Here is a 24,966-nt window from a genome sequence, read left to right on the forward strand (position 1 = left end):
TTTAGGCAAAGAGGTTGTTAAGAACAGATTAACTAAGCTGATGAAGACTGAGGCTACAGCTCTGTGATGACCTTTTTTTTTCTCTTGTCCAGAAATCAGTGCACCAGAAGTATCACTTCATGGATGTGTTCCCTAAAATAACGTGCAAGTCTCCCAAAGAAGTGCTAGAAATGGAGACACTTGAGAACCGTTCTGGGGATGTGGGAATGGACGAGGAGGAATTTTGCAGTGAGGCTTTTCAGAGACCCTTCCAGTACCTGAAGAGGTTTGACCAGGGCCGTGACCTGGACACGTTCTGGTACAAGGCGCTCTCGGTGGAAGGCAGCCATAAAGAATGTCTGCAGCTCTTCCTTCTGCACTGCGGGGTCGTGGATCCCTCCTGGGCAGAGCTCCGCAACTTCACCTGGTTCCTCAACATTCAGTTGAGAGACTGTGAGGCTTCTGTCTTTTGCAACCCTGGCTGTGTTGGGGACATTTTGAATGGTTTCAAGAACTTTGTGGTTGGCTTTATGATTTTAATGGCACGGGATTTTGCAACACCCTCCCTGAGCATTTCTGACCAGAGTTCAGGAAGACGATCCTCCCACCTGGAGAATGTCGCAGAGGAAGATCTGTTTCCTTTCCGCATCAGGAAGAAGTGGGAGTCAGAGCCTCATCCCTATCTGTTTTTCAATGGGGATCGTACATCCATGACATTCATTGGTTTCCACTTCCATCGGACCAGAAATCACATTGATGCCATCAATCCTCTGAATGGGAATGTCATCAAGAAGAACATCATGACTGCCCAGCTGTACCAGGGCTTGTTACTGCAGGGGGTTCCCTTCAACGTGCCCTTCGATCAGCTGACTCGCAAGGAGAAGCTCAAGAGGCTGTGCATGGTGCTGGGGCTCCCCAGAGTGTTTGACCCCGACAAGACATACGAGCTCACCACAGACAATGTGCTGAAAATCTTGGCCATAGAGATGCGATTCCGCTGCAACATCCCGGTGGTCATCATGGGAGAAACAGGCTGTGGGAAAACCAGACTGGTGAAGTTCCTGTGCCAGTTACGCAGAGGGTCTGCCAAGGTGAAGAACATGAAGCTTGTCAAGGTTCATGGAGGCACCACTGCAGAGATGATCTACGCCAGGATCAGAGAAGCAGAAGCCCTGGCTAAATCAAACAAGGAGCAGCACGGGTTGGACACCATCCTCTTTTTCGACGAAGCCAACACGACAGAGGCCGTGGGCAGCATCAAGGAGGTTCTGTGTGACCGCACGGTGCAGGGGCAGCCTTTGGCGTCTGGCTCTGGCCTGAGGATCATCGCAGCCTGCAATCCCTACCGGAAGCACACGGACAGGATGATCAAACGCCTGGAGCTGGCTGGGCTGGGCTACCGGGTGAAGGCTGACAACACTCAGGAGAAGCTGGGATCCATCCCACTGAGACAGCTCGTGTACCGGGTGCATGCTCTCCCGCCCAGCATGATCCCGCTGGTGTGGGACTTTGGGCAGCTCAACAACCGCATGGAGAAGACATACATCCAGCAGATCGTGCAGCGCATGGCGGAGCAGCTGCCCATGGCCAAGGAGGAGGTGAGGACAGTCACAGAGGTGCTCTTTGCCTCCCAGAAGTACATGAGGCAGACAGACGATGAGTGCAGCTTTGTCAGCCTGCGGGATGTGGAGCGCTGCATGGAGGTGTTCAAGTGGTTTTACAGGCACAGCCACGTTGACTTCCTCAGCACACACGTGGGTGCAGGGGCTGGGCCCCAGACCGCCTTCACTGAGGTGAGGCTGGGGTGCTGCCAGCCCTCCTGACCCCGGTCTGCTCTGTGCCAGGGCTGCAGCATGGCACTGCCTGCGTGTGCCACAGTGCTGGGTGTGCAGAGCTGGGTGCCGGCACATAAACGTTGATTTTGGGGGGCAGTGCAGCTCTTCAGCAGGCTGGGGCACAGTGCAGCTCTGCAGCAGGCTGGCAGCCCTGCGAGCACAGGTGGGTCTGTGCTGCATTGCTGCCCCTCTTTCCCCAGGTCACCACCTTCTCACGGCTGCTCACCAGTGCTGACGCTGCCTGCCTGGAGAGAGAGGTGCAGGGCAAGGCCCAGAGGCCCCAGATCCTGTTCCTGCAGCAGTTTGACACAGAGTACTCCTTCCTGAAGTGCATCCGGTGAGTCTGGGCCGATGTTTTCCTGCTTGGACTGGGCTTCAGCTGTGTGGAAGGTGCATGGGCAGAGCATTCGGAATAGCACATATGGAAGAGGGAGGCTGTGCTGGCACTGCCCAGATATCTGCAGATAAGGGACAAACCTTGTCAGCTCCATCACATGAAATGGGATTTCGTGTTTTTCTCTCTCTTCCTGCAGCAGCCAAAGCTAATGTGGAGTGGCTGGTTCTGTGGTCTCTAATGTTTGATCTTTATACTTAGTAACTTGTGTTAAATCTCTTTTCACTCTTCAGAGATTTTCTGGATTCCACTTCAGGAAATAAAGTCCTCATTGTTCAGACAGACTTTGAAGATGGCTCTAAGGATGCCCGGCTCATCACCTCAGCCCGGTGAGTGCAGTGTGGAATGGTTCAGTTCTGCCTGGCCACTCCTCTCTGTGTTTGGTTATTGGTCCTGTTTGGGGATCTCACACTCAGGAATTTGCAGAATTTATTCTGTAGCAGAATGAATCTAAATGCACGGATTGTATTTCAAATAATCCATATCCCAAGTCAGAATGAGCAAAACGGGTTGAAATGAGCAGATAATCCCCTTTGTAGTGTGAATTCTGGCCACTTGCTGCAGAAGTCCTGAAGGGTTGAGGGTCATGGGATAATTCAGGGCACATCTGGAGGTGGCAGCTCAGCACCACAGCTGGGAGAAAGGAGTGGGAGTCAACTGTGTCTGTTCTGGGGGAGGACACGTGTCCTTTCTGAAGAGAGACCTGTGGTCATGGGCCTCTGTGTGCCTTTGCTCTGCCAGCAGCATTTCCTCTTTGCTGCAGGTACACTGTTGTCAATGAGATCAACAAGGTGGACCTGGGGGAGGTCTCTGTCTTTGTTTACTTTATCGTGAAGCTTTCCCGTCTGGAAGGAGGAACATCCTACATGGGATTCCATGGAGGTGCGTGTGCCCATCTGTCCATCTTCACTCTTCAGCTGCCTTCAGGCAATCATTCCTCTTGCTCATTCTTCCTTTAAATGCTGAAAACCTGGACTCAGTGTGTCCCTGTGGGTTGTCAGAGCTGCTTCCCTGTCCCACAGGACTGCCCAGGGGACCGGTACCTGGCAGTCCTGGCTGGCAGCACCTTGCCTTGCCTGCTGACAGACAGGTCCCCTCTCCAGTCGGCTGAAGAGATAGCACACAGCCACAAGGGTAACTCTGTGGATGTGTTGTTTTCCAAAGGCTCTGGAGCAGGTGCTGATATGTCCAGCAAAGTTCCTCTGGGTCTGGGGGCTTCTGAGAGCCTCAGAACCTTGCAACTGTCAGGCAGGGATGTGTGCAGCAGCAGGTTCTGGGGGCATTGTGCTTTCCCCTCCTGCAGCAAGAGGTGAGAGTTAATAACCTCTGAAGGTAACCCCAGCAGCTGGCAGGTAATTCTGGGGGAGCTGTTCTGGAAGAACAAGTTGCAGGCTGGGAGTGATTCCTTGTTCTGTGCCTGTAGGGCTATGGCAGTCGGTGCACATTGACGACCTCCGCAGATCCAAGGACATGATCTCTGACTTGACAGCCCTGCAGAACCTCACCATCAGCCAGCTGTTCTCTCAGGATCCAGATGCAACCAGAGGTGAGCTGTGTGCTTAGGAAAGGGGGAGCTGTGGCCCCAGATTGGTGCTACGGGAACTGATGCCTGCCACAATGTATCTGATGACTTTCCCTGCTCAGCACCCAATTTTGTGGGGGTCACCACCTGGCTCCCAACTTGTATTTAATTCATTACTACAACTTTAGGTCATCAAGCAAGTTAATTTGGTATTTTCCCTTTTCTTTTTGACAAAAATATGGCATTTGCACTGCTCAGCAGCCTGAGTGCTCTGTCCCAGCACAGGAGGTAGCAAATGCTGCATGGCAGAGACTGACTAATGCCTTAAGCTCTCCCTGACTCCTGTCAGGCAGTGTGGTGAAAGGAAAGAAAGTAAGGGGAAAGAAAGATCCTTGTCAATGTCACATTTCTTCCAGCTCTTGCTGCATGAAACCTGAGAGCCTGAGCAGCTGTGGCTGTGTTTGAGGTGAATCTCAGCTACTCATGCAGGTGCTAATGGGTCTCTGACAGATGTTCTGCTGCTCTGGGATGCAGTTGCTAAAATAAACTCTCATCTGACTGATGGACGGTGCACTGCTTCTTTCTAACAAAAATTCTGCACCTTAGCTGCAGCTCTGCCTGCTAATGGAGAAGCACAGCAGGAGGAGGTGGAGGTTGGAGCACCAGTGCCAGGAGCAGAGCACCATGAGGTCAGTTCAGAATACATTTGTTTGCCGCTCAGCTGTCACTGTGGCTCTCTGCTCTGTCAGCCATGGGTGCAACCCACCTTTTGTTTTCCCCTTCACCTGAAACCAATCAGCAATATTTGCCTCATGAATGTTACTGATCAGATACAAGTTCCTCCTCCCCACTACCCAGTCAAAATCACCATCACTAAAGAAATAAACCATTCTAAGGACCCCATAATTCCTTAGTCATTTTGTTCTTCTGATTTTTAAAAGTCAGCTCTAAGAGTTTCTATTGCCTTTCTCCCCCTGGAGGTGGGAGCTATGTCCTGAGCCTCACTCCAGCTGTGTGTTCTGAGGTGGAGCTGGAGCTGGCTTAGGACTTGGCTGTGCTGCAGCCACATTCACACTGCCCCATGTGCCCCTGGCAGCCTCAGCTGGACATGCCCAGCACCAGGGACATGGAGCATTTCCTAGGAAGGGCAGATTTTCCCTGGTCACATTGATTATTTCCATTTTTTTTCTTCAAACTGCTGAATCTTTCCCCTGCAGCAATCTCAGCTCAGCACAAATGATGTCTCACAGGCCAGTTTGAAAGGGCCACAGAAGCTGCATCATGTTCTTGACAGCAAAAGAGCTGAGAATTGCAGCCTGATCTGAGGGAAGCTGGGAACAGAGGTGCTAGGCAGCACGCCCTTTGTGGGAGCCCTGGAAACCTTTCAAGGGAGTGTGCTGGGGACAGGAGGGTCACTCCAGGGGAATGACCTTGTTTTGCTGGGCAGGGTGAGATCCTGGACACCACAGTGCTGCTGAGGACCTGTGTGCAGAGTGCTGTGGGCATGCTGCAGGACCAGAACGAGGACCTGAGCCGGAGCAGGAGGAGAATTGAGATTCTGCTTGGCCTTTTCTCCAAAGAGGATGAGCTGAAAGGTGTGTGCTGCAGGGAGTCCCTGGACATTTGGGGACCACCAAAACAGTCAGTCAGCTCGCTGGGGATGCAGAGGTCCTTGCTGGGTGCAGGCAAGGGGGCTTTCCCAAGAATATGTGTCCATGCTGCAGTGTATTTGTGGGTATGGGGCTTTTCTTCTGTTTAAGTGGTGGCTTTTTCTCTCACTGTACTGGCTGTTTTTTCCCCCAGTTGGCCAATTATTGGAACAACTGTCAAATGCTGTGCTTGGTGGGATATTTGTGTCCAAGCTAATAGAAGAGAAAACACAAGTTCCCTGTTGTTTTGTAGCCTCTTTCCTGAAGATAACCAAGGCTCGTCTCTCCAGCCTGTTGAAGAAGCAAGAAGAAAATTCCCTTCACCCAAAAAACTGGGTGCTTCGGGAAGCTTCCAACCTCAGTGCTCTGGAAGAGGCAGGTTCCTTCAGGTGAGGAGAGCAGTACTGCCTTGTCACCTACAGCCTCCCAGGAAGGATCTGCAAGTGGCACCTGTGCAGCAGAGACAGCAGCTTTGTGTAATTTCAGCATTTGCAGTGTCAGTCTCCAGTCTGTGGTAGAAACTCTCTGGAGGCAATTTTAGCCTGTCCTGGGGAAGGGTGAGTTAGAGCTGAAGGGGCTGTACTGGGACAACATGCACAAGTGCTTGAGTGGAACAGTGGGATACAGGTGAGCCAGGAGTGAGAGAAGTGCAGGGATTTTTTGTTGGTGATATTCTTTCCCATAAAGGCAGCATTAGAATTCTGTCACATGTCAAAATACTGATATGTGATAGAATTAGTTACTCAGGGCAGGCACCTCCTGTTTTGCTGATGCCATTGCTCACATTTCCTCTGGGTTTCTCCATCTCTCTCTTCCCAAAGGGACGCCCTGTGGAAGCGAGTGCAGAAGGTGGTCACTCCCTTCCTGGCTCTCCTGGTCGCTATCATAGACAGGAATGGCAATCTGGAGCTACTGGTCAGGTCAGGAGCAAACTGGGTGACAAAGCTGTGGATGTTCATGTTCAATGACACCAAATTCCTGAGTTCAGGGAAGAACAGGTGAGCCCAGGGGAGCAGCAGGAGGGCTGGGCTGGGCTGGGTTGGGCTGGCAGCACTGGGAGCAGCCCAGCACTGGCTCTACCCCCGAGGGAGAGGGATGTTGTTTGTTGGCTGCTCCAGGAGGGCAGCAGGGCACTGTTCACAGTTCAGCCTGTTCTTCTCAGAGTCCTGCACTTCCCTCCCTTCCCTCTCCCCTCCCTCCTAGGGCTCAGTTGCTTTCTGCAGCCTCTGGCTCTGTTGTCTGCACTGTGCTTCCCAGACAAAAGCCCTGTGCCTTAATGACCTTTTAACTCCCCAGCCCTCAGACAGAGATAATCGTGGTGCAGAACAACATGATGGTATCTGCTGATGCTGGGAATGAGATGCCCTTCAGCTGGAGGATAAAGGAGTACCTGGAAGAGATGTGGTTGGAGACTCAGTGCATCCAAAACACTGAAGGTGGGAGCCTGGCTTCAGCATCTTCATCCACTGCCCTTTCAGCTCTGGTTTGTCACTGCTCTGCCGCTCCTGTCACTGCAGTCACCTTCAGTCCCTCTGTGCTCCTGTGAGCCAGCAGAGTTCTGTGCAGGCAGCTTTTCTTTGTGCTTCTTACCATTCATCTTTCTCTCATCTTTTTCTGTGCCCTTGCATTCAAAGTGCTGTGGAGCAGCCAGGAGTTAATGACAAGGTGAGATTCCAGAAATACGACATGGTGCTGGGCTGACAAGGCTTGGCCTGAGTCCCTCCTCAGTGCCATGTTTGCATCAGTGCTGGATGCATCAGTGATTAATGAGGTGTCAGTGTCTCTAGGATAGATGCTGTGTCAAAGCCAGCTTCCTCCTAACATCTAGCTTTTCTTTGCATCCTCATTTTCCAGGCCATGCTGAGAAGTTTGTGGAATACTTCCAGAACACTGCCCTGGGAAAATTCATGTCTGCTCTGACTGGGGAAGAAAGGCGGTTGCTCTTTGAGTGCTACATCAGAGACTTTGTTGTCTTGACCATTGGTGTGTCCTCCCAGGAGCAGCTGCAGGTCAGGGGCTGGAAACCCTTTGAATGGGGAGAAGAGTGTGATGCCTCTGAATGTGTCCTTCTGAATCAGTCCTGCCTTGGGGAAAATGCCCCTCTGAGACAGTTGCCCAAGAACAAGGGAACCCCAGAGCAGACTACTGGATACTGGGATCACTCAGAAAGGCAGCACCTGTATAAATTGACACATTTAAGGCTGTCTTTGTAGGGAAGTGATTCTCATCTTTCAGAGAATTTTGCCAGGCTTTCCAGTACAAGATGAGTTATAAAAGTACTTTCTCACCTTTGGTTTTCTGTGTCCCACCCCTGCAGTGTCTTCTTACCATTCATCTTTCTCTCATCTTTTTCTGTGCCCTTGCATTCAAAGTGCTGTGGAGCAGCCAGGAGTTAATGACAAGGTGAGATTCCAGAAATACGACATGGTGCTGGGCTGACAAGGCTTGGCCTGAGTCCCTCCTCAGTGCCATGTTTGCATCAGTGCTGGATGCATCAGTGATTAATGAGGTGTCAGTGTCTCTAGGATAGATGCTGTGTCAAAGCCAGCTTCCTCCTAACATCTAGCTTTTCTTTGCATCCTCATTTTCCAGGCCATGCTGAGAAGTTTGTGGAATACTTCCAGAACACTGCCCTGGGAAAATTCATGTCTGCTCTGACTGGGGAAGAAAGGCGGTTGCTCTTTGAGTGCTACATCAGAGACTTTGTTGTCTTGACCATTGGTGTGTCCTCCCAGGAGCAGCTGCAGGTCAGGGGCTGGAAACCCTTTGAATGGGGAGAAGAGTGTGATGCCTCTGAATGTGTCCTTCTGAATCAGTCCTGCCTTGGGGAAAATGCCCCTCTGAGACAGTTGCCCAAGAACAAGGGAACCCCAGAGCAGACTACTGGATACTGGGATCACTCAGAAAGGCAGCACCTGTATAAATTGACACATTTAAGGCTGTCTTTGTAGGGAAGTGATTCTCATCTTTCAGAGAATTTTGCCAGGCTTTCCAGTACAAGATGAGTTATAAAAGTACTTTCTCACCTTTGGTTTTCTGTGTCCCACCCCTGCAGTGTCTGCGTGTGGCGTTCCTGTCTTGGGTTAAGGAGTGGATGGCAGAGTCTCCCTGGACAAAGGAGCTGGTGCCCTCCCTGGCCTGGGCCCACCTGGCACACAACCAGTTCAAGAGCCACCTGCAGAACTTCTCCAGGATCCTGGCAGTGTACCCCTGTGTGACTGGCTACCTCCTGACCCCGCAAGAATGCAGAATTCCATGCTCTGAGATGGTAGAGTCACTCCCTCAGCTCTGGCAGGGAGCTCTGTCTGCATTGCTCTTCAGTCTCCTTTGGATTTCGGCCACAGTAGAGTGGGAAGCACAGGCTGGGGTCCTTCAGAATTGGGAATGATCTACTGTGTTCTTATTGCTACAAGCAGGTTTTAAAATAGTTTGCCCTGCTTTTGCATTAGACATGTTAACGAGCCAAGCCACAAACATGAGAATTGTAGAGCTTAAAGTAATCAAGTAGGACATTATTCAGTAGAACATGTGGTGTAGCAAACCAGACTGAGAGGCCTAGGTCCATAAATAATTCTGAAATGCAGCTGTTGTTACCCCTGTCCCCGTGTGTGTGCAGGATCTGGACGTGCTGGCTGCCATGGCGTGTGCTGAGGAGCTGAAGAATCTGGTGCGGACAGCCTCCCCCGAGCTCTGGCTGCAGAGAGTGAAGAACCTCCATACACCCATTGAATTCCTGTGCAGAGAGGAGGGTGCCCAGCATAGGGGCAGCCACCGCCATCGGCTGTTGAGGGAGCTCAGGTAGGTACCAAGCTCTGCTCACAGCCCTACTCTTTGCCTGGAGGTTCTCTGGGGCATTGGAGCAGCCTGAAGCTGTTCTGGTGCTGCTTTTCTCAGGCTTTGCAAACCTTTCAGGGTTCCTGCTGGTCTCAATTACATACCAAGCAGCAAGAACCACATTTTTGTTCCCTCATCTCCTGCAGATTCTCTCTCTAAATTTGGTATCGTCTGGTGCATTCCATCTGGGTTCAGGGGTTATTTAAAAGTCTCCTCAGGTTCCTGTTAACCAGCAGTGTCTCCCTACTTCATCCTCTGTGCATAAGGACTCAAGAGATGAGGAATTTCACTGCCTCTTGTGTTTTGGAAGAAAGCCCAGAGTGCTACCCCAGTTTCTCACAGACCTTGTTTAGTTTATTTGAAGTAAAGAAAGTACAGCTAATTGTGATCGGTATTTTACAAATTTTTTGAGCTAGAAGTTAGAGGTGTGAGAAAGTATGTGCAGTGCTGCTGGTCCTGCTGCAGTGCTGCCTCCAGGCCAGGCCCTTGAGCCCCTGGGGGAAGTGCTGGAATATTCTGTCCTTGACAAAAACCCTTCTGGAAAGCCAAAGGGAAAAGCAAGTGGCAAGTGCAGGAGTGCTGTGGAGGGAGCAGGAGTAGCAGTGAACCCCTGGCTGCCCCGGTTGCCATTCCTGCTGTGGTGCCAGCCTGCTGTCCCCCCCAGGGCCTGCTGGAGCTGTGTGTTTGCCATGGCACTTTTCGTGGAGCACATCCTGTTGGGCATCCACTCCGTCATGCCAGAATTTGAGGATTTAATGAGAAAATACACTTTGCTTCTTGCTGAGGTGAGCAAAGCTGCCATTTCACCTTTTCCTTCTTGAGCTGACCATGGGAATTCTCATCTCAGGTGTTGCAGCTGAGTCACTGGGCCTTGTTCTTTCCCTTGTTCTTTCTTGCTGCAGTGTTTCCAGCAAGATTCAGACATGAAGTCTTATCCAACCTTTGCTTTGGTGCTGACAGTGCTGCGCAAATGCAAGGATGAGGTCAGCAGCAGGCTGTACAGGTACTGACACTGGAGCAGGCTGCAGGGGCCAGCAGCGACATTGCCTGTGTTGCCAGCACATTTGTGGCAGTGCTGCATGGGGTGCAGTGAAAGCCAAGGGAAGAGCAATGACCGTGCTTGGTTCTGCACCCTGAGCTGAGCAGTGAGCCAGTTCTTGGTCTAGCTGCAGCTCGACGTCTTGTTCAAGGCTTTTGGGGAGGCAGCACGGAAGCAGCTTTACTCATTGCTGTTTCTGGATTCCAGGCATGGTCTGGAGCTGTGTCCCATCTGCCTGCAAGAGCCGAAGGACCCTGTCTGCCTGCCCTGCAACCACGTGTTCTGCCACAAGTGCATCAGCCTGTGGCTGGTGCCAGCACAGATGTACTGTCCCTACTGCAGGGTTGCTGTGGAGGATGTGGAGTTAACTGTCTCTGAGGAGCTCAGGTACTCCAGCTACCCTCTCCAAGGTGTGAGTGTTGGGTGGGGAGACTTTTTGAGGAAATTCTTAACTCTGAGGTGGTCAACACAAGCGGAGTGGAGGGTGAACTCTGCTTCATCCCTCTGGAACTGGACAGGTCCTGTCTGTTCTGTTGTTTGAAAAAAAGGGGAAAGCTGCCTTGGCCTCTATAAAAACATGCAAATCATAGAATGATTTGGGTTGGAAGGGACCTCAAGGATCATCTCATTGGGGCAGGGGCCAGCAGCGACATTGCCTGTGTTGCCAGCACATTTGTGGCAGTGCTGCATGGGGTGCAGTGAAAGCCAAGGGAAGAGCAATGACCGTGCTTGGTTCTGCACCCTGAGCTGAGCAGTGAGCCAGTTCTTGGTCTAGCTGCAGCTCGACGTCTTGTTCAAGGCTTTTGGGGAGGCAGCACGGAAGCAGCTTTACTCATTGCTGTTTCTGGATTCCAGGCATGGTCTGGAGCTGTGTCCCATCTGCCTGCAAGAGCCGAAGGACCCTGTCTGCCTGCCCTGCAACCACGTGTTCTGCCACAAGTGCATCAGCCTGTGGCTGGTGCCAGCACAGATGTACTGTCCCTACTGCAGGGTTGCTGTGGAGGATGTGGAGTTAACTGTCTCTGAGGAGCTCAGGTACTCCAGCTACCCTCTCCAAGGTGTGAGTGTTGGGTGGGGAGACTTTTTGAGGAAATTCTTAACTCTGAGGTGGTCAACACAAGCGGAGTGGAGGGTGAACTCTGCTTCATCCCTCTGGAACTGGACAGGTCCTGTCTGTTCTGTTGTTTGAAAAAAAGGGGAAAGCTGCCTTGGCCTCTATAAAAACATGCAAATCATAGAATGATTTGGGTTGGAAGGGACCTCAAGGATCATCTCATTGGGAAGGTTGAAAAGTGTCTCCCTTGGGTGACTTTTGCCTGTGTGTGCTCAATTCCTCTGTGGTTTAAGAGGTTCTGTGTTTGCTTTTGCCCCTCCCAGAGCTGCCATAGCAAAGAAGGCCCTGTTCCGGCAGAGGTGCAATAATTTTTTCATTGACATGGTCACCACCATGTGCTTCAAGGACAACAAGCCCCCTGAGCCAGAGGTGATCCAGAGCCTCCTGGATCTGCTGTTTGCTCGCAGAGGAACAGTCTTGAAAGACCCAAGTGAGCTCCCTTCACTCTGACACTCAGTCTTATAGAGCTGGATCTGTCACCACCTTCTCTCGATTGCCAAACCTGTCCTTCCCTTGTCTCCACAGATCACCCTCACCCTGCTGTCTACACAAAATTCCTGTCCCCTTTTAATGATGAGGTGGATGAAACTCCCATCATCCGCTCTGTGATGCTGAAGCTGCTCCTGAAGTACAGGTAACCACATTCAGCTGAGGGAGGTTAGGTACAGGGCCAGGTTCAGCTCTGTTCCTCATCAAACCCATCCCATTGTTCTCCTCACCTCCCTGAGTTTCATTGAATCTGAATCCCTTTGTATTAGTCATGCAGTTTGGCTGGCTTGCATGGGGCTTGTGGTGCAGTGTGAGCAGCCTGTGCAAGGTTTACCTGGCTCTCCCTCACTAACCCTGTGCTGAGGGTGGATGCCTGGGTTCTGCAAGGTGGCTGAGTAGTTGCTCTGATCGAGGTCAGTAAAGCAAAACTCCTCATTCACTGAGATTTAATCAGGATTTAAACTGATCTTATGTCTGCTCCAGAGACCTCTCCATTCCCACAGCCCTCCTAGCCTCCCTTTGCAGGCAGGGCACAAAAGCCCCTTTCTCAGGTGTGACCACCTCCTGAACCAGATGCCTTTTTCTCTGGAAGTGCTCATTGAACACTGGTGGTGATCAAAGCCTGGCTCATTCCCAAATGTCACTTGCAAAAAATCACAAGGGCTTCTCCATCTTGCATCTGGATCCAGAGTGACCCCACCTGTAACATAGCCAGCTCTGGGAGCTCTGCTGTGATTTAGAGCAGGGGCAGTCCTGTCAGCATGGCAGCTGTGTCAGGGGGTCTCTCTCTCTCCTGTAGCTTCAGTGAAGTGAAAGATGATGTGCAGCGTTACCTGTCCCAGGTGGAGCACAGCAAGCTTCTAGAGAAAAATGATAAAAAAGAGCTCTACTTGCTGTTTGTCAACTGCTTGGAGGTAAGAGCTGGGCAAGTGACTTTGTAGTTAAAATCACCATTCGTGTTCTTGCTAAGGGACAGACAGGTAGAGTTTGGCATCCTGGAACATGGAATGTCTGTTATTCTCAGTCTGCTCCTGGCTCTGGCTCAGCTCCAAGACTTGGGAGTGTAGGACAGCTGGGGCACATCCTAACAATGGTGTTTGGTGACATGGCAGAATTTTAAGATGAGGGGGCAATAGCAGTGGTTTGGAAGGGTGCAGGGATGGGTTGGACGCTCAGGGATGGTCTGCTGTGCTTGTGACAGGGTGGGCTGGAAGGTTAGGGATGGTCTGCTGTGCTCGTGACAGGATGGGCTGGAGGGTTAGGTTTAGTATGGAGGCTCAGGGATGGTTTGCTGTGCTCGTGGCAGGCTGGGTGCCCTGGGGGCTGAGTGAGGTAGGGGTGGCTGAGTGAGATTGCTCTGCCACTCACCAGTGTTCTGGCTTCTCTATAGGATTCCATGTGTGAGAAGTTAGAGGACAGCGTGGGATGTGGGCATGGAAACAGTCTGCCTGAGGACAGAGGCTTTCCAGAGAACTACCTGCCAGCCAGCAGCAGCGGGGCTCCCCAGGAAGCCTCTGTGGAATACCTGCAGGCTGTGGCCGAGGTGCGCCTGTGCCTGAGCAGGGCTGCAGAGCTCATCTTTGACCTGCAGCAGCACAAGGGTGAGTCTGATTGCTCTGCTGGAAGTGCTGCATGCAGGGCGGGTGAGCTGGACACAGGCAGTGCCCTGTGCTCTGCTAGGACCTGTTTTGGTGCATGGCCAAGAAGGAGAGCAGCAGCTCCCTTTTTCCTTGGGGGTGTCAGTCACTGTCTGTCCCCTGTACCATGTGTTAGAAGTGCTCTGTAACTGGTAGAAAGGCTGTGCTTGGTGACCCCAGTGTAGTTACATAGCAGTTAACACCTGTGGAAGGAGATTTATTTTATCCTCCTGTTGCTAACAATGAGATTTATTTAGAGCCCACTAAATTGAACTTTAAAGCATAAATGCTGCTTGAGACCCAGGACTGATGTAAGGGTTATTGTTTTGTATAAATGAGAGCTCTGCACAGCTAGAAGGATTAAGAGTTTATATTGACGAGTTTATACCTTCCCTGTCAAAGAAATGAATCATTGTCTGAAATCTGGGTGAGGATATGCTCCAGACAACACCCTGAGGAAAGGAGGGCTCTGAGTTTCTTCTGTGTAATAACACAGTACTAGTACAGGAGCTTGGTGCTACAGCTGGGGCAGACAGAAAAGTTTGACAGGATGGGATGTGCTTTTGCCTCTTTGTTTTAACCTCTTTTTTGCCCTCCAGAGCCAGAGCAGATGAAGGAGAAGCACCGTTACCTAAAGAACGTGGAGAAGTTCTGCAGCCTTGCCAGGAATGACTGGCACTGTGTGTACCTGGTCAGGAGGATTGCCAGCCAGCACGGGATGGAATTTGCTCAGAAGTTGGTCACAGAGCCACAGTTCAGCTGGGTGTTCCCAGCAGAAATTCTGCAGCAGGTAGACAAGAGGCATCTCCCGGTGATGGTTCTGGTTCTTTGCCTTCACTTTGTGCTGCTTCGGGGTTTTCCTACTGTTGTGTGTCCCTTGGCATTGGGCCAGAGTGGCAGTGGTTGGGAGGTGGCTTGTCCTGGCTGTCGGGTGAATGGAGTCTCTCCTGGCAGCACCATGTCTGCTGCTGATGCTCTGGGGAGCCTGAAATGCCCCAGTGCTTGGGAGGAAGAGGAGATTATGCCACCTCCAGCTGGGTGATTGTCCCCAGTGCTGTGCATGGCTGTTCCCTTGGCAGGTCCAGGATGGCCAGTCCAACCACATCGACCGGTACCTGGTGTGTGGGGAGCGGTCCCGGGCCCTGCGTGACGCCGTGGGACGAGCCATGATGGAGGGCACGGCCCAGGGGCTGCTCAAAGCCCAGGAGGTACAGCCCAGTGCTCCCTCAGACCCCTGCTAGGCCCTGTCCTCCCTCCAGGTCCCTGCTGGGTTTGCATGGCCCCAGCTCTGCTGTGTCCCTCTGGGCAGTGTCTGTTCCCAGCACCTGGGAGGCCTCTGCTGGGAGGTCACTGGGGCTTGTGCTCAAGCACATTTTCTTTACTTTCCCACCTGCACATCCCGTCACTGTAGCTGGGGCAGCTCTGGCCTGTTCCCACCCACATCCTTGGTTCTTCCCAGGCCTCCAGCAGCCCTCCAGCTCTGAAATCTGCCCACCTGCTCCTCGCTATCTTCCGAGAGGTCACTGTTCTGTATGGGAATCCAAGCCTTCGTCCCAAGAAGCAGGTAGGACATCCCAAGCAGCAGCAGCACCCCTCTTTGGCAGCTTGTGGCAAACCTGCTTCATGGGTAAGGAGGAAGGGGATCTGCATCAGTGGTGGAGGAGCTTTGGTTCCTGTGCCCCAGCCAGGGTGATGGCCTGGAGCTGAGCAGGCTGTGGAGGTTTTGGGAGCAGGGTAACCCAGTGTGGGAAGCAGCTGCCAGTGCTATTTGTTTGGGTGGGGGCAGTATCCTGATGGCTTTAGCTCTTTCCAATCTGTGCTTTCAGCAAACAGAGGTGATGACTGAATTCATCCAGCGCTCCCGAGTGCTGAATTCCCTTGAGCTGCAGCTTCTTGCAGTTGCCCTGGTGAAGAACACCCTGCCTGGGCTGGCTGTGAAGCCGCAGGGCCGCAGCCAGCAGGGAGCCCTGGTGGAGATGGCTGTGCACATGGCTGCTGTGCTGCTCTGCGGGCACAGCCCTGTCCTGCAGCCCCTCAGGAACCTGGCCTTCAAGCCACACACCATGCAGGTGAGGGCACGGAGCTCACATCCACTTCAGCTCATCCTTGGATCTTGCCTGTGTCTGCTGGATCCTCTTTCTCAACAGCAATGCTCCAACTCACTGGTTGAGCTGTGAAACACTGGGGGGAATTATTTCAGTGCTGTTGGGGTTAATTAGCACACTACCAGGCTCTGGCCTGGTATCTTTTCAAGGCACCTCTCCATCCTGAGCAGGATGAAGCTTTAAATACCTTTGCTGATATTTGGGTGAGCAAGGCTGGGAGCAGCTGGCAGCTCCCACTATGCTGACTTGCCTACTCAGAGAGCTCTGGCTCCTTGATCAGGGGGAGAGAGCTGCTGCTCTGCTATTCCTGGCTCCCCAAGGTGGAAGGGAACACGCTGGTATGCACCAGGGTGCATCAGCAATGCACTGCAGGATGTCTGGAGAGTGCACATGCAAGTCTTAACAATACTGACAGTTCTAAGAGTGGATTTTCAAAGGTGAATTTGAAAATCTGCATCTGTGTCACCTGCTTGACCTCTGCTCTCAGATGCTTCTTGTTCCCCAGTGTGAACAGAGACCCAGTGAGTGACTGCTACAGGACAGAGCTGATTCCCAGATCCATTTGTGACTGCTTTCCTCTTTCCCTCCTCAGCACTCCTTTCTGCCCACGATGCCCGAGGACATCGTGGCTCAGGCAAGGACCTGGGAGGAAATACGTGATCTGCACTGGTATGGTGAGTGCTGCTGGCTGGCTGGGGAAGGAATTCCTTGAGTTTGGAGAGTGAAACTGTTCCAAATGTGAGGACAAACATACTCCTCAGTATGAGTTATCCGTGGTAAATCCAGATTTGTAGACAGTTTGTGTGGGTGATGCACCAAAGGACACCCAGTGCTGTTTAGTCTTCAGCCTGCTGCCGTCCACAGAGCATGAGAGGGCACAAAGGCAACACGAACAGGGTGTGAGAGGAGAACTCTGCCATCTTACTGGACAGCTTTGTCTCTGCTTCCCACAGCTGGACCTTCCTGCAGCAGGGAATGGGGGGTGAGACCATTCCTGCCCTCAGCAGTAGAATCTGTCCAGCTTTGATTCCTTGTTTCTCAAGGAGAAGCAACACTGAAAAATTCCTTGGCTTCCTGCATGGGCCTGTCAGTCCTTTGTGCTTTGGGATGGTCAGGGCTTTTGATTAAATCTTGAAGCATGTTTCCTGCTCCAGGATGATGGTCCATAGGAAGGGGCTGTATAAATCTGTCTGAGAATACTGTCCTGTTTGTTTCTCTCTTCACAGAATGTGCCAATGGCCACCCCTGCACTGTGGGAGAGGTAAGAATTTGGGACTGGTGGGTATTTAAGCAGATAAAGTTTTCAGCAACAAACTGTTTTATTTTATTTGCTGTTTTTAATTTTCTGATGCACAGAGTTCTACTTCTAAACTCAATATTATTGATCATTTTGTCATTGTAATGTAAAATTTAGCATACCCCCAGCATTTATACCACAGATTGGGAAACATCAGGCAGAGGCCCAGTTTGTAGCAGGGTTTGAATTAACCATTTAGAGGCTGGATTTTTGTTTCATTCCCTTTCTCTGCTAGAGAAGCTGTTGCTCTGGAATTCAGTGTTCTCCTGTTGCTTTTCCCAGTGTGGGCGCCCCATGGAAAAGAGCCGCTGTCCCGAATGCCACGTCCCCATTGGAGGCAGAAACCACAAGCCCGTGGAGGGCTTCCGTCTGTCCAGGTGGGCTTTGCTGCATGGCCTTTGCAGGGCTAAATAATGTGGGACTTGCCTGTGGTGCCCTCACAGGCCAGAGGTACCAACCACTTCATGCTGCTCTCTGGAAGGTGTAAGAAAGAGATGTCCAAGCAAGAGTAATCAGGCAGCAAAACCAAAGAAATTTGCTCTTCTGTGCACAAAACTGACTGGAAGCCTTCACTCCCCTGTGGCACTTTGAATTGGCAGCTTTTATGGTGCTCAAAGACATTATGGGTCAAAAAGGCATTGCTGGGTATCAGAGATGTCTTGTGTGGTTTTTGTCTAGGTAAAAAAAAACATATATGCACTGTCCTACAGGAATCGTCCAGACAGAACTCAAACTGGCCACATCCTTGCAGATATTGAGCACAGAAGGACACTGGGAATATCTGACAGGGGCATGTCCTCCACGGTCTTTGTGCTGCTCCGTTTGCTCACTCACCTGTCCATGCTGCTGGGAGCCTCCAGAGACCCTCAGGTATCTTCCAGAAATGCTTCTAAGTGATCACACAAATGTAGGGGAACCTTTGTATGCTGCTGGTCCTTTTCATCATACTGCCAAGTGACCAGGGCAGTCTGTCAGGATGCAAGACCCAAATTCCCTTGGGTCTTTGGGGATTTTGGTTAATTCCTGCACTTCCATGCAGGCCCATCCACCCAGCCCGCCTTGATGGGCGCAGGTGGCAGGAATCCCACAGGTGGGGGTGCCTGGCACGACAGAGCTCTGTGTGCTTTATGCTTCCTTGGATGTTTTTGGCTGTGCTCAGCTCTTGCCTTTGTCGTCTTTAGTCGCTGGGAAGGATGATCAAGCCAACAGTGAATGATGTGATGAGTTTCCTGAAGCAGCATATTCAGGAGGACTTGGCACAGCTGACCAGGAGTTTGGGGAAGAGTGTGGATGACACTATCAACATACTGCACCTGGTGCTCAGCAGCTTCCTGCAGGCACCCCAGCAGCAGCAAGACCATGGTAAGAAAAGCCACCTGCCCTGTCACACTTAGGGTTGTGGTTGAAAAGCTGTGGCCATGCAGCCACCTTGCTGATAAACCTCTTCACCCCTAAACATCAGCAGCTGAGCTGAAGAGCAAAATAGAGTTTGAAGCTTATTTCTTACTGTAGGGAGGGAAGAATTTTTGGCTGTTTGCTTCTTTCAGTTGAGTACGTGAGGTTTGCAAGGTTTGGTGCAGTCGATAACTCTGAAAATGAATTATTGACAAAACAATGTCACGATAGGTGGGCAGAGCTTGCAGCTCCTGAGCAGGGCTGCTTCCCAGCACAGCATCTTGTTGTGCAATCCCTGTTCAGTGCTGCCTCTCAATGAGTACCAGAAGCTCTTTGGGAGAAGAGGGATGGCACAGTGGCATTCACAGTGGGGTCTGGAGTTGCTGTGGCACAGAGGCATTAATGTGTAAATAGCCCATATTTGGAGTGTGGGACAGCACCAGTCAGTATTCCAGGCTTCACTCTGTCATTGGACATGGTCTGAGCTTGGACAATCTGTTCAATATTTCTGGGGTTATGAAGGAGTTGTGTAAATGTCCCCATCATTCACATGAAGCTCCTGGAAACCTGGATCACTGTGTGATCTTTGGGTGTCACTCTCCAGCTGGACCAAGATACTCAATTAGCTTCTAGTACCTGTGAATCTGTGCTTTCTTTACACTGACATGCTGCAGATGTAAGAGGTGAAACATTCCTGTTGCAGGGCTGGTGCAGTTTGAGATTCTGTCCACCAAGGAGGAGAGAAACAATTGGGAAGAAATTGTTGCAAACACAATTATTGTTCCTGAATTGCAGGTGAGAAATCTGCTATAGAGAGTCAGTAGCTGAGCAGTTCAAAATCCACTGGAAATCTGGTGTGTTGTAATATGCGTGCTGCACTGTTCACCTGGCCATTCCTAAAGCCAGCCCATGCATGGCACAGCTGCAGGTTAAGGATTAGCCATCTTTATTCTACCTGGGGAAATGGGAGCCTGAGACTGGAGTTGTTCTGGGATGAATTCGTATTGCTGGAAAAGCAGAAATGGTGTAGCTCTTTTGAAGGTATTTCACAGCATCCAATAACTTATTATTTTTTAAATACAGGATTTGGATAAAAAGCTTCTGAAGTTAAACCGACGGATACAAGAGGATGAGAGAATCTCTTCCAACCCCATAGTGAAAATAGTGTATGGGGACCCAGCTGCATTCCTGTCCCAGCTGCCAGGGGACAGCCACATCCACCATTCCAAGATGTGGAGCTGCCGCAGGAGGGTTTCAGTGGAGAACCTGAGCCACGTTGTGCAGCAGAAGAATGCCAAGGACACCGTCCCTCTCCTCTGGAAGTTCCTGCAGAAGGTGGGGCTGGCACAGGGGTGAGAGCCTTGGATTGCCCAGGACTAAACTATGTTTGGATTATCTCAGTACTTACTGTGATCTTGAGAATGAACATGGAAGATATTGTTGTCTTTTAAACATTTAAGAAGTAATACCATAAAAGTATTCCCAACTGGTTTGTCCAAGCATAGCCTTACCCACAGGTTCCCATTCCTCTTCCAGGAAAGTGAGCTGAGGCTGGTGAAATTCCTACCAGAGATTCTGGCTCTGCAGAAAGACTTGGTGAGGCAATTCCAGAACACAGCAGAGATGAAAGACTGCTCCATTGGGGAATTCCTCAGGGAACCCCGCTCAGGTGAGGAGACTCTGCCAAAGTTGTAATTAATGAAACAGAAAATGCTGGATTGTCTTGTGAAGGGGAAAACTTTCCTTTTCCTTTTAATTCTCGCCTGAATGAACTGGAGACTTGAATAGGGTTGGAAAAGTTACCAGATGACTTTAAAGGGAATTAGGTACAGGAGATTTTTTATGAGGAGTGGGAGCTCTGTGCAGTGCAGCAGTGGTTCTTTTGGCATTTTAAGCTCAGCCCTAGAACAGGGCTTGCCTAAAGAGCAATTACTAATGTTTTTAAGTACTTATGGGAAAGTAAATAAAGGTCATGTGGAATCAGACCAAGGACCAATCCATCCTTGTGGCCTGGGCCAGGACCAGACAATAATGGAAAAGTAACAAACTGAGCAGGTGACTCCATTTGATAACTTTAGAAAGGTGTTTGGTGTCTGTTTAGTCTCTTGAGCAGTTGAAGCAGTTGCCTGGAGTTCAGTGGTGTGCTCTGAAGATCCCTGCATCGGAAAGTTTCACCAGGAAAACGTGTTTGATGGATTTATATTTCTGTTGTTTCTCAGGTGTGATGAGGGAGCTGTTAGAGAGGAGAGTGAATGTGTTTCTGTCTGTCTGGAACAAACTGAGAAGCTCCCTGGACACCAATGGTGAGCAGCTTCTTTCCCAGCCCTGCTCCTCCACTACTTCTCATTCTGAATTCAGGTTCCTCCAATAATTGATGCTGAGGCATATCCTCAAAACTGGGCTTAGCCATTGAATTTTAAGAATATAGGTACAAGGGGAGGGATTTGTTTCCCTGTTGTAGTATTCTTGTTCCCTTTCATGCTTGTCCCTAACACTGAGCCCACAGCTTTTCTCAGCTTTGTACCTCCTCCTGCTCAGCCTGGGCTGGCTCTGGGCCTCCTCAAACACTGCTGTCTGTATTTCAGGGGAAATCAAGCTGCCTGAAAGCTACTGTGATGCTGAGCTGAGCCTGGACAACAAGCTGGAGGTGCTGCTGCCACGGCGGCAGGGGCTGGGGCTGTGCTCCACGGCGCTGGCCAGTTATCTCATCGGGCTGCACAACGACTTCATATACTCTGTCACCAGAGACACCAAGGAGGATGACAGGTGTGCTGCTGCTCCGCTGCCTGGGCTCTGCTGCATCCCCTGCTCCCTCTCAGGCAGCTTTCCCTGCTCCACAGAGGCCTCTCCCTCTGAACACAGGCCCTTTACTCCCTACAGGTACCTGGTCAGCCCCTCAGAAGTGGCCGACCTGCACCTGATCAGTTACGAGGTGGAGAGGGACCTGATCCCTCTGATCCTGTCCAATTGCCAGTACAGCATGGAGAAGGGAGGGGAGACCTTGCAGGACTTTGATCTGGAGAGGATCCAGCAGCAAGTGATCAGCAAGTTCCTGCAGGGGAAGCCACTCATCATGCTAACGGTAGGAGGGGCAGGGCTGTGCAGCCAGGAGGGCACTGGGAGCAGCATTCCAGGCTTCACATCCATGGGTTTCTCTCCTGACAGGGAATCCCCACCCTGGTGTACAGACATGACAGGAACTATGAGCAGCTGTTCAGTGATGTCAAGAACAATCTGGAGCAGGTGGGTTTCTGCACTGCAGGAAGCAGGGCAAGCATGAAATCCCTGCTTTTCCAAGGGTTTTCTGTGCCTTGCCTTGTCCATCCAAAGGTTTGTCTGCTGATTTCTCAGCATGCCTTGGGTATGTGCAAGCTGACCTTGTGCTGTCAGTCAGGATTTACAAAGAGAAAGGGAGATAGTTCAGCATTTCAGTTTCCTAAATCTGAGCCTCTATTATCTTCCTTGACTTGAGCAATTGGAACAGAAAAAGGAATGGCTCTAAAACAATATTAACTGTGACTTTGTGGTTTTCAGAGTGCTCTGCCCAGTTCTGTGATGAATATAATCACTGGGGAGCTGCAGTCCTACAGTGATGTGTGTGATGCACTGTCCCTCACTGATACTACCCTGCGCTTCCTGGCCATTACTGGTGAGAATGCTGACATGCTGCTGACTGAGTACCTTGAGCAAGTTCTGAAGATGGGGGGGGATCAGACAAACCCTCAGGTGCTGCAGGTGAGTCCTGAGGGCAAAGCTCAGATTCTTGTGGGGTAAAATCTGCCCTGGTTTATGCTAAATCCAGCCTGTGGGACAGAGCCCTCTCACTTTCCCACCGCCTATTGTGGTATCAAAAACTGGCTTACTCAGGGCAGATGGGGAAGGGTGAGAGGGCAGATGGGGTCCACCCAGGCCAAGGGGCTGGATGAGTTCTGTGTTGAGCACTCCTGGGCAGGGCAGGCTGGGGACAGGCTCCAAGGACATCCCTCCCATCCACAGATGTCCTTCTCTTCCAGGCCCTCAGACGGTGCCAGCTCAGGCACAGCATAGCCCTGTGGCAGCTCCTGTGTTCCCACAAATCTGAGCAGCTGCTACGCCTCGGCAGGGTATGGCATCCCCAGCACCTCTGTGTGACCTCCTTTGCTCTGCTCTGCTCTGCCTGCATCTGTTCAAATGTGTCTTTGGGTTTTTTCTCCCCTCGCTGCATTTTTAGGATCCTTTTGCAGATGTCAGTTCTGACTACAAAGAAGAGCTTACCCCAGAGCTTGTCAAGCTCCTGCACATCTTCCTGGTCCACTCCAGGCTGGAAACCTTCCTGCAGGAGCTCCATGAAATGATCGTTCTGAAGCTGAGAAGTGTCCAAGCTGTGGAGGAATTCAAACCCACGTGGAGGTAGGAATTACACACCCAAAGCCACCACAGTTGTTAACTGAAGCTTCTCTGCCTCTGAGCATGCACAGAGTGGGAACACTCCCTTGGCACACACATGTTCTGGGGGACATGGCCCAGGCAGCAGCATTAGGAATATCCATACCCATTTCTGGCAGGTGTCACTTCTATCTCACATAGTCTGTCTTGGAGACACTGCTGGAACACTCCAGGAGCTGCTGTCCAGGGCACAAACACCAGCATTTCTGCAGGCACTTGGATAAAATAACAGAATCACAAACTCATTAAGGCTGGAAAAAAATCTCCATGGTGCTCAAGGCCAGCCTTCAGGGATAGGCACACAGCTCTGCACAGGTACTGCTCAGCCCTAGAGCTCAGGTGTGCCCTGCAGCCTCCCCTTGCTGGCCTCTGTGCCTCCACCTGGCTGTTTAACCCTTCTCACTACACACACAACCCCCTGTTCAGTTGTGTATTGAGTATTTTGGGTGCTGCAGTGCACTCATATTGTGGCACTTGAGGTTTGCTGTACCCCTGCTGTTAATGCCACTCTGCTCTGTCTTCCAGCCTGAAGGAATCACTTGTGCCTTACCTTGATGCCAAAGACTCTGAATTAGCTGTGGAGCTGGAAGACACATTCCCAGATGAGATTCTTCTGTCTCATGCTGCTGGTACCTGGAAAGCAGCTGCTGTCTTCAAGAGGGAGCATAGGGACAGTTAGGACAGAACCCTGCCAGAGAATGCCACAACACCCCTGTCAGGGCTTCTGGAACTTGGGGCATTTGTTTGGGGCTTGTTGGTTGTTCTTTGGGTTTGGGGCTGTTGTTTTTACACCTGATGTGAAGAGGAGAGTAGCCATGGAGGAGGAGTGTGTGAATTTATAAAATCAGAGGGTTTTGGGAAAGCTGCAAAAGGCAGGCCTTGGAGACAGGAGACCTGTGATTAGAGCTAAGCAGTAGCCATAAAATAAGTCAGCAGAAAAATTACATGAAAAGTAAGGACAAATGGAACAATGGTCTGTGTATTAACGCTTGTCCAGAAGAACTCCCTAAGCTGCAGAAAAGTATATCTAGCAAACTGTTAGGAAGTTCTAAGCTTAATAATGGAGCTCTGTGCATTATGTTTTAAGGCTTACAAACAGGTATTGTATTCAAAATAAGCAAGCATTGTTTTAACCGAAGGGACGTGTGCTTATAGTGATTGGATGGAACTACTGTCAACATGCTTTTGCTTTGTGTGATTGGTCAAAAAACTTAAAAAGTTGTAACCTTAAGTTCTTGGTCTGCTGCCTGGGATGTGAGCTGATGGCATCTTCCCATTGTCATAACCATGTAATGAGACTGATGCTGGACAATAAAACGGCTCAAGGCACATTCCTAGCAGTCCTAGTTCCTGATCTGTACATAGACCCGGGCCGGCGATAGAGGAGGAGGGTGAAATAGCACAGCTCCAGAGCCACTGGAGGAGCATGAAGGACTTTTTTTACAAATCATGGTGCCCTCGTGCTGGGGTAGGGTTGATGTTTTCCAGCCTGCCTTTCTGCGCTGGCTCTAGAACCGGCTCCTGCCCAGCGCTCCCGCTGCGGCGGGACCCGCACAGAGAGCTCGAGGGCAGCGGTTCCTTCGCTGCCTTCAGCCCGGCCCGCCTTGTCCTAGCCCGGTTCTCCCCCTTCCTTCCCCAATAAACTCATTCAGCTCCTGCGGCTGCTCCCGGGACGGGCGGGCCCGGCGGCGCCGCTGGGAGCGGTACCGGGGCTCGGGCGGGGCCCGGCTGCGCTCGGGGGTGCCCGGCACCGCGTCCCCAGAAGGCACGGGCACCCTCGGCGAGAACCGCCGGTGCTCCCTCCCCCGGCTGGGGGCTGGGAGCTCCCCGGAGAGCGAACAGGGCGCGGTTCGGGACGGGCGCTCGGGCAGGCGGCTCCCCGGAGCGGCCCGCTCCGAGCGCGGCGGTCCCGCAGGGACCAGGCCCGGCCAGCGTGGGGAGCAGGACACCGAGGAGTGGCAGAAGGAGCCGCTGTTCTCCGGGCTGCAGAGAGTGGGAGGTGTGGATTTATCCTACACCACGGGGCCGAGAGCCGTGCCTCTCTGGCTGTGCTCAGCTACCCGGCTCTCGAGGTACCGCCCGGCTGTGGGCAGCGGCAGGTGGGCTACTGGCGAGGAATGCGTCACTGAGAGGCACAGCATGCCCAGAGGAGCTGCGGCTGCCCCATGATCCCTGGAAGTGTCCCGGAGCAGGCTAGACGCGGCCTGGGACAGCCTGGGACAGTGGATGGTGCCCCTGCCTGTGGCAGGGGT

General features: G+C 51.6%; 1 protein-coding gene across 1 annotated transcript in view; it reads left to right on the forward strand.

The window, feature by feature from the left end:
* The window catches only part of LOC120502846 (E3 ubiquitin-protein ligase RNF213-like), a 41,322-nt gene extending 17,277 nt beyond the window's left edge, over positions 1 to 24,045 (forward strand). Inside the window, exons 25-64 of the mRNA XM_039710765.1 lie at positions 93 to 1,772; positions 2,015 to 2,151; positions 2,442 to 2,537; positions 2,972 to 3,090; positions 3,632 to 3,754; positions 4,337 to 4,419; positions 5,178 to 5,325; positions 5,633 to 5,768; positions 6,201 to 6,377; positions 6,676 to 6,815; positions 7,234 to 7,388; positions 8,435 to 8,647; positions 8,996 to 9,177; positions 9,878 to 9,998; positions 10,116 to 10,216; positions 10,460 to 10,639; positions 11,630 to 11,796; positions 11,892 to 12,000; positions 12,655 to 12,769; positions 13,246 to 13,456; positions 14,092 to 14,282; positions 14,572 to 14,700; positions 14,952 to 15,056; positions 15,319 to 15,561; positions 16,190 to 16,271; positions 16,824 to 16,858; positions 17,177 to 17,271; positions 17,605 to 17,764; positions 18,076 to 18,256; positions 18,993 to 19,084; positions 19,373 to 19,624; positions 19,826 to 19,958; positions 20,509 to 20,592; positions 20,875 to 21,055; positions 21,170 to 21,371; positions 21,455 to 21,532; positions 21,824 to 22,024; positions 22,303 to 22,392; positions 22,500 to 22,678; positions 23,240 to 24,045. Of these exons, the coding sequence (XP_039566699.1) occupies positions 93 to 1,772; positions 2,015 to 2,151; positions 2,442 to 2,537; positions 2,972 to 3,090; positions 3,632 to 3,754; positions 4,337 to 4,419; positions 5,178 to 5,325; positions 5,633 to 5,768; positions 6,201 to 6,377; positions 6,676 to 6,815; positions 7,234 to 7,388; positions 8,435 to 8,647; positions 8,996 to 9,177; positions 9,878 to 9,998; positions 10,116 to 10,216; positions 10,460 to 10,639; positions 11,630 to 11,796; positions 11,892 to 12,000; positions 12,655 to 12,769; positions 13,246 to 13,456; positions 14,092 to 14,282; positions 14,572 to 14,700; positions 14,952 to 15,056; positions 15,319 to 15,561; positions 16,190 to 16,271; positions 16,824 to 16,858; positions 17,177 to 17,271; positions 17,605 to 17,764; positions 18,076 to 18,256; positions 18,993 to 19,084; positions 19,373 to 19,624; positions 19,826 to 19,958; positions 20,509 to 20,592; positions 20,875 to 21,055; positions 21,170 to 21,371; positions 21,455 to 21,532; positions 21,824 to 22,024; positions 22,303 to 22,392; positions 22,500 to 22,678; positions 23,240 to 23,393 (7,260 nt within the window). The 3' untranslated portion in view covers positions 23,394 to 24,045. The remainder of the gene's footprint in view (positions 1 to 92; positions 1,773 to 2,014; positions 2,152 to 2,441; positions 2,538 to 2,971; positions 3,091 to 3,631; positions 3,755 to 4,336; positions 4,420 to 5,177; positions 5,326 to 5,632; positions 5,769 to 6,200; positions 6,378 to 6,675; positions 6,816 to 7,233; positions 7,389 to 8,434; positions 8,648 to 8,995; positions 9,178 to 9,877; positions 9,999 to 10,115; positions 10,217 to 10,459; positions 10,640 to 11,629; positions 11,797 to 11,891; positions 12,001 to 12,654; positions 12,770 to 13,245; positions 13,457 to 14,091; positions 14,283 to 14,571; positions 14,701 to 14,951; positions 15,057 to 15,318; positions 15,562 to 16,189; positions 16,272 to 16,823; positions 16,859 to 17,176; positions 17,272 to 17,604; positions 17,765 to 18,075; positions 18,257 to 18,992; positions 19,085 to 19,372; positions 19,625 to 19,825; positions 19,959 to 20,508; positions 20,593 to 20,874; positions 21,056 to 21,169; positions 21,372 to 21,454; positions 21,533 to 21,823; positions 22,025 to 22,302; positions 22,393 to 22,499; positions 22,679 to 23,239) is intronic.
* Positions 24,046 to 24,966: the final 921 nt, after the last annotated feature.

Source organism: Passer montanus, unplaced genomic scaffold, assembly GCF_014805655.1.
Source record: "Passer montanus isolate IOZ18808 unplaced genomic scaffold, ASM1480565v1 scaffold23, whole genome shotgun sequence".
In the NCBI taxonomy this organism is placed as follows: Eukaryota; Metazoa; Chordata; class Aves; order Passeriformes; family Passeridae; genus Passer; species Passer montanus.